Raw genomic sequence first — 8,093 nt, 5'->3', positions numbered from 1 at the left:
TTACTTAACAAAAGCGAGTGGAGACGTAAAGATTCCCGACACGTAAAAACGACAATGATACAAAAGAAGATGAAGAAGAATTCAACGAACAACAAATTAATTTTAATTGGCTTTTTTTCTCTCGTTGAACGTGTGCCTATCACTAGAATCGAGCAAGATGATTTTTCTTTCTGAAGATCTTGTTAGCGCTCGTTCACTAAACGTCGACAGTTCGCTGAGTCCGCTGTCGGTTCGTTTGCACCGTCCTTCTCAGTTAGACAAAAAATTCAAAAGCCTGGTACATTTACTGTCGACAGATCACCTGAGTAGTAGTCCGATCCTGATTTCCGAAAACAAATTCGTACTTGATTCAAACAAAACAAGATGAAATTTGCTTTCATTTATGGAAACCAAACTTACACATTTGAAGATTTCTAGCCCGCGCGTGTGCGTGGCGTGATCTGACGTCACTTTCATGGTCTATACTCTCATCGACCATAACTTTGGACCAATCAGCGCGCGAGAATTCTCTTGGTTATGGTATAATAGCCTGGTTTCCATATGATCGCAGATGATCGCAGAATTGTAGGTTCTGCGATTTGCGATCACATGGAAACACGCATTTGCGATCGTTTGCCATCGTCTGCGATCGATCGCACACGATCGCAAACCATCGCAGAAAATAGAACCAAGTTCTATTCGCTGCTGATCGTCTGCGATCGTTGAGATCATATGGAAACACAATTGCGATCGACTGCGATCAATTGCGATCTAAATTTATCGCATAATATTGATAATCGATCCCATCATCCAACACCATCACACACACTTCTGCGATCGTTTGCGATCAGGTGCGATCATGTGGAAACAGTTCGCTGTGCAATCTTTGCGATCACACGGTTTAGTGAACCAGGCTTATGTCGTCAGCTGTAAGTGGCGTTCAACAAGTTAATTGGAAAAGATATTTGATTGGCAAAAGATGAGCTTCAAAAATTGGATTGGACACATGGAAAATGATATTGTTTGAAAGCTTAAATAAGATATTACAAACTTAATTTGGAGTCTTGAAATCATTTACTAATTGGAGTTGTTTGTGGTCCGGCAAACATTACAAAAACCAATTCAAGGTGAAATTTTTTTCCAAGCTCTTCTGTTAGGTTATTTCGTGGCAGCGCTTGCAAACTCAAATCTGACGGCTAAACCACCCACCAAAGATTCCCAGTGTGCTGTCAACAACAATGCATTCATCGCTGGATCTATAACTAAGAAAATTTAAAATATGTTTTCTTAAATTAAACAAGAGCTGTCCGACTTATATCCGGCTTATATCCGGAAGGGCTTATATGCGGAATAAAAAAATGTTTCGAAACGAGCCACGGCAGTGTTGATCGAAATACATTTTTAAAAAAGCATAACAAAGCAACATTAGCCCTGTTCAGGTCTGTTCAGTACTGTCATCCGGAAAAGGGTGGCTTATATCCGAGAGGGCTCATAATCTGATGTATTTTTTTCGTTTTCAGGTAGATGGGCCATAAACGTGGCGGCTTATAAGCAGGAGGGCTTATATCCGGAATTTTTACGGTATACATATGACGGATGTTTGAGAAACACAAAAATCATTAAAAAAAAACACTATCATATTTTAGAGCCTTCGAGTAATAAATTGTAGCATTTGTAGCGGCAAGAAAACGTTTTGAGCAATTCCTGGTTGGTTGAATCGTTGAAGAAAAAATGTACAGATCAGACAAATTAAAATAAATCAATCATATGCTAATTTCTCAACGAAAGCGCCACTTTCGATATATGCTCCAGTAACCATCAACAATTGTTTCTAGCGACATTTCAATTTAAAATTATTTATTTTCATTTTCGCCTTGTGAAAAAAATCGTTCGCACGTGTTCAAAGAGCTAGTATGAACAGATGGTTTAGTGATGTTGGAAGCCGTGAATATTTCAATTTGTACGAGCATTGAATTATTTTTCGGAAGAAGGATGATTAGGAAGCTATTCAACAGGCTCCGTGATACATGATAGTACGCCTATATTTACAGTAGAACCCCGGTAACTCGAACTCGGATAACTCGAACAACCCCGTTAACTCGAACAAACTTCCATTTGGATTTGACCCCAATTTTCAGTCATTTTTACTCGGTTAACACGAACTCGGAAAACTCGAAAACCCCGTTAACTCGAACTAAATTCCGTTTCCCTTGATCAAAATTTAGGTCAAATTTACCCCGATAACTCGAATTCCGGTTCTTGCAACTCGCCACGGCTGCCTTTAGATTAGAGCAACGAACAGATCACGCATTTGAAAGCAAGATTTCACTCCAAATATGATCGTGTTTGAGTTTCTGAAGAGATGAAATCAATTTGCACTGTACTGTATACTGAAGTGCTGAAAAATCAGTAAACTATCAATTTTTAACTTGACAAATTAAATTTTCAATCGACCCCGATAACTCGAAACCCCGCTAACTCGAACTGCTTTTAGTTTCCCTTCAGAGTTCGAGTTACCGGGGTTCTACTGTATGAAGATTCGTTCTTATTTCAATTATCGATACGCACTAGACTCAAAGTGCAAACTGCTTTGTGATACCCAGCCGCTTTAATGGTAGCGTCATATCGAGATTTTTAATGAAAATCCGTGTTTATTGTCTCCCCGTATTAATTATAGTGCATGCCTACTAGACATGTGAACTCCTTCAAGTCAGAAGCCGTGAAGTGTACTCAGATAGAGTCACAAATTGAAACGAAATAACGGCTTTTTTTTGGCTACAGCCAAAAACGTTTTCGTATTTCAACTGTTGCTGTTGAGATTTCAGGAAAAAGTGGTCTTGTTAAGCAGGTATTTTTTGAAAGGAAATGTATCGCCTTTGAGCATGCAGAGAACACTGCGTAACAACAAAGTATCTGTTAAAAATAGATAAAATGACGTATATCCGTAAACGATATCGAAAATCTTTGGCCATCTCAAGCAAAGACGGGTGAGAGTTGTAGAAAAAAAAAACACCAAATTATGAATATCCGGAAGCTATTTACCGTGACGTCCTGCAGCAATGTGGAGATATTTGATTGGTGTACTGATGTAAACACGCTCCTAAAATAGAACTAGACGCGGGAAAAAGCTTGCTTGGAAGCTCAAGCAACACATCCGCACAAACAGTTTTTTGACTCTTGTCCAGTCATTTCTTCTTCGTAGCTTTTGATTCCCAATATTAACAAATTTTACAACCACTGAACGGCGCGATGAAATATTTCTTTCAAGCTTTTCTGTTGGGTTATTTTGCAGCGGCTCTTGCAAACTCAAATCTGAAGACGGAACCCGCGAAAAATAACAACGGCACGACGAAAGCTTCGCAGTGTAACGTCAACAATAATTACAACAGCTTCTACACCGGACCAAACTACCAGAAGATCGAGAGCATGTTTTCTGAAGTGAAACAACAACTAGGCGATCTAAAAGAAGAAATAAGAGAAATGAAGGAAAACCAAACTGGCGGCCCGGGTGGAAAAGGTTTGTAACAAAACTGAGTCAAACTTTAGCAATGTTTTGTCGCGTGTATACTGTTGTTTTAGACTGCTTCAGGTAGGTGTTCAGTAGAATGGTTTTTAAGTAGAATATGTTTTAAAAACTGAGTTAAAATACATAAAAAGTTGACACTGGCTTAAACAGAATGTTTCTGGACGTCTCGGTTACTTCTATAACCTTCTTCCGCAAAATATGTAAATTGTAAAACGGCGTCCCTGGTGTTATAAGAATAAAGAACTAAAAATGCAGAAAAATGTGACAATGAATGCTCTAAGCAAACATGGGGGGCTGAAATTCAAATCACGATTTAAAACAAAAGCGTAAAACAAGTGACACGTTGTTAAAGTGACTGTGTTACGAGAAGTCTTCTAAAGACGGGTCTACACAGGCAGTTTTATGTGACAGATATATTTGATCGTATAAATGGCAAGACAATTATTTTTCAACTGCGCCAGTAATGAGATACGCACAGAGATACGCGAGCGCAGTGCCCAGTGGGCGATTGGGACACTGGGGACCGCATAATTATACTGTCGCAATATTTGCCACATTTTATGCGACGAGTCGTCTACACGAACATTTTTTTTTTCATGTGACAACTTTTATTTGTCACATGAAAACTACACGTAAAACATAAAAGTCTGTTTAATTTTCTTCGTATACACGAGGAAATAAAAATTGGTACATAACAATTGCTCGTTTTAACAAGCCTTAAGGTCTTTCTAAGTTTTTTGTGTAAACTATGCTAGAACTGTGAGGATACACTTAGTGATCAACATAATAACTTTTACACTGAAATAAAGGAAGGGCTTAAATTCATTCTTCAAGATGTAAATAAACCATATTTAATGTTTATTTATGTGAAATCATTCCAAGTAACACTGTCAAACTTGAAAACGTCGGCACTTTTAACAATTTTCATCACTAGTAAACTACGTTTTAGCAAGGCCAGGCCACTAAATCTCGGTGACAATGCCTTTTTAAAAATTCTTAAGGTTCTTATAAATCCAGGCGTAGTCAATCAATAGAGGTCAACATCGGAAATCAATCTATATCAATCGATATCAACAACCGATGGATATCGATTCAAATCTTTAATCCATAACAATCGATATCAAACTCACAGAAAAAATTAAAATACTATCGATTGGTATCGATTGAGAAACGGACTTCCTAATCATTTCCCTCTATCAACTATGGTGAAGAAAATGGTGTTCGGCCAGTAAGTAATTTTTGTCCATTGTTGGCTTTGGAATGCTCCTCGTCCATGTTTTAGTGTGCGTAAGGGTCTTTCTCCTTATAACACAAGGGACGCCGTTACAATTTACATATTTTGCTGAAGAAGGTAACAGAAGTAATATAACCAAAACGCCCAGAAACATTCTTTTTAAACCAGTGTCAACTTTTTAAGTATTTTAAGGCAGTTTTTAACGAATATATGTTGTAAAAACAAAGTCTCAGAGGGAGGGATTGCATGCTGACTTCCTTGAACTGTACAAATTGCAGTTAACAAGAACTGTGCTGAAGTTTACCAGTCCGGTAGCAAGATCAGTGGAGTGTACAAAATCGATCCTGATGGTTTGGGAGAATTTGAAGTCTTCTGTGATCACAAAACAGCCGGTGGAGGATGGACGGTGTTTCAGAAGAGACGCGATGGCTCTGTACATTTCTTTCGAGCTTGGGATGACTACAAACGAGGCTTCGGCAATCTGAACGGCACGTTTTGGCTCGGACTCGACAAGATTCACCGCCTGACTGTAAGCAGTAGTTACAAGCTTCGTGTTGACTTGGAAGACATCCATGGTAACACAGCATTTGCAGAGTACAGCTCATTTTCAGTGGCGAGTGAGAAAGCGAAATATCAGTTGAGTTTGGGAAGTTATTCAGGTGAGCCATTACCTTTGACAAGTTTCATTTTATTAATTCTGTGAATGGTTGAAATTTGCCACTGCGAAATGTGCTACATTTAATTGTGACATCTGAATATTATATTTGCTTTTTTTTTTTCGGCAATTACCTTTCTTGGAAGAAATGCCATTTATGCGTTACGGTGTTTCAGAAAAATTAGTTCCTTGGTCAAACAGATAAACAAAGATAAAAGTATTGACACACGTTTATTTTGAATTGTTTTTTTTTTTTTAATTCCCAGGAACCGCTGGCGATTCTCTCGCCTATCACCGTGGATCATCATTTAGCACCAAAGATCGCGATAATGACCAGTGGTCATTGCACTGTGCCTCAGCCTATAAAGGCGGCTGGTGGTACAATAGCTGTCATGAATCAAACCTTAATGGATTGTACCTCAATGGGAAAACCGACCCAAAAGGAATGTCGTGGTACCACTGGAAAAATAAGAGTGAGTCTGTCAAGAGGTCCGAGATGAAGATTCGTCCAAAGGACTTCTAAGATTTTGAAGATTCAGTGTCGCGTGCTGTATGTCACACTGGAGTGAAGTATCTATCCTCCGCAAAATAAGTAAAGGGTGCTTTTGCCATAGTTTTCTTGGCAATGTTTTAAATCTAGAAAATGTTAGAATCCGTAATTCTGCACAATTTTATGGACTTTCCATTTTTTGAACAACCAAAAATTTCGAGCGTGCTTGAGAAAGCGACATGATGTAAGAAATTCGAGAGGTCAAGTTTTTGTAAACGTTTAAACAGTGCTATCGCATGCATTTTGTAATGCACTGTTTAGTTCATTGTAGTTTTCTAGTGCAATCCATAAGATGGAAAAGTTTTCACCTAGGTAGCTCATGGAATGTATCATCTTTTCTTTAAGTTCAGTGTAACTGTCTCAAAATGCCATAACTTTAATTTTCTCAGAAGGCAAAATATTCAATCAAGCACGTGATAAATGCGGAAGCAAAAATCAGACCTTGCGGATGATGGCGTGAGCACCGTTCTTTGTACTCTCATAAAGGACGCTCTTTCGACCAATCAGAGCGCGCGTTATATCGAAACTTTATTATAAAAAGGGATAAATGAAATCCAGAGTAAGGAGAATTTATATGTCGAGTCTAGGAATAAAATCATTGCGAACTAACACGTAGAATGTTTACTCCTTCCCATGCATCATCAAACTAACCAATCAGCCGGTTCCAACTGCAACTGGTCTTGGTTTGGCTCCTAATCGGTTCAAAGAGAACAGCGTGATGTGTTCTTCTCTTATTTGTTAGAAAACGTTTTATGTTCTCTTTTATAACCAATCAGTCGTGAGGCAAGCAAATAAAAACGAAGAAATGATAGTTCCTTCTTTTTTCCCCTTTAGTTTGTTTTACCGGTAACTCGAAAGAAAGTCCAGTTCGCTAACTTAGCTTACTAGTTTAAACTGGTTTACATATAAAATAAAGTTCATCGACATATTCACTTCATTGGCTTGAAAATCTCTTTAATCGAAGGCCAGTCATTTTGCAGATTCGTTGTCATGACCGAAAAAAAAATCAGCCGAAAGTTCTTCAAAACGCACGAAATGCTAGCCTGCGAGCATACTCTCTCCGGGGTAATGCCCGCTGATATTTCGTATATCATCGTGCCGTCTGTTTACAGAAACGTTAGAGATTACTCGATTACTGTAATGTTATTGTATTAAATTCGATGTTTTGTGACTGTGTACTGATAATATCGTTATATCGGGAAAGATTTTACGTTCGGTCTGCTAAATTCGCATCGTTATATCGGGAATATCGTTATATCGAAGATTGTTATATCGGGGTTCCGTCCCAAACATTTTACTGTAACTTTTGCCGGGACATAGAATATTCATCGTTATATCGGGAATATCGTTATATCGAAGATCGTTATATCGGGCGGGGTTCCACTAGCTGTACCGAGAAACTTTAAACCAGAATAGTTCGACGTAAATTAATCTCTTCAGTCACACGGATTAAACAAGATTACGCCGTTGTAGCAACGGCAAGGAACGCTTTGTAAATTATAATCTGAAATGAAGCCCGCAGGGCGAGTCAAAATAAAGACAACGATTAAAACTACTCAACGACACAACGCCGCAAGTTATAATAAAATATTTATTATCTAACTGCTTCATTTAACTTGCATAATCGCTTCTATTAAATTTTCTTTAATTCCGTCATCGAACGAAATCGAAGACAACGTCTTCGTAAGTTCGATTTTCAAACCAAATTGAACGTCAAATTAAATTTCATTGTTTGATTTTGTTCCATTGAGTTCGGATATCGAACTTTTATCAAAAATTCAAAATATAAAATTTCAAGTCTGGTGAACGTAAAACTTTGATCTATTCTTACAGTAAGGGCACTCGAACCATGAACGCCATGGCTTTATTTTCGCTTTATTTGTACTTTATTTTCGCTTTATTTGTACTTTATTTTCACTTATTTTGTAGTAATTTTTTACATTTTTCCAGAACAAGCCAATCACAGCTGCAAGTCGAAGAAACAGCCGAGACATTTTTTCAACATTATTTTCAAACTGGCGCGTGTTTTTACACAACGGCGGTACATTAATCCAGAATTTTCCGCGGTCTGCTTCTTACAATATACAGCGGGATATTCAACCAGTGAAACTATCATAATGGCGGTTTCTGACGGAAATATTTCTTCCTT

At 38.0% G+C, this 8,093-nt stretch overlaps 1 protein-coding gene across 1 annotated transcript; it reads left to right on the top strand.

The window, feature by feature from the left end:
- Positions 1 to 3,099: 3,099 nt before the first annotated feature.
- LOC144634054 (microfibril-associated glycoprotein 4-like) lies at positions 3,100 to 5,965 on the top strand. Its single transcript, XM_078493002.1, has 3 exons — positions 3,100 to 3,496; positions 5,018 to 5,398; positions 5,661 to 5,965. The coding sequence occupies exons 1-3, from the start codon at positions 3,229 to 3,231 to the stop codon at positions 5,915 to 5,917; spliced, it is 906 nt and encodes a 301-aa protein (XP_078349128.1). The 5' UTR covers positions 3,100 to 3,228; the 3' UTR covers positions 5,918 to 5,965.
- The last annotated feature ends 2,128 nt before the right edge of the window (positions 5,966 to 8,093 follow it).

Source organism: Oculina patagonica, chromosome 1 (genome assembly GCF_052425735.1).
Source record: "Oculina patagonica isolate OP01 chromosome 1, crgOcupat, whole genome shotgun sequence".
Classification (NCBI taxonomy): Eukaryota; Metazoa; Cnidaria; class Anthozoa; order Scleractinia; family Oculinidae; genus Oculina; species Oculina patagonica.
The sequence above is the reverse complement of the archived record's forward strand: the minus strand, read 5'-3'. Positions and strand labels throughout refer to the sequence as shown.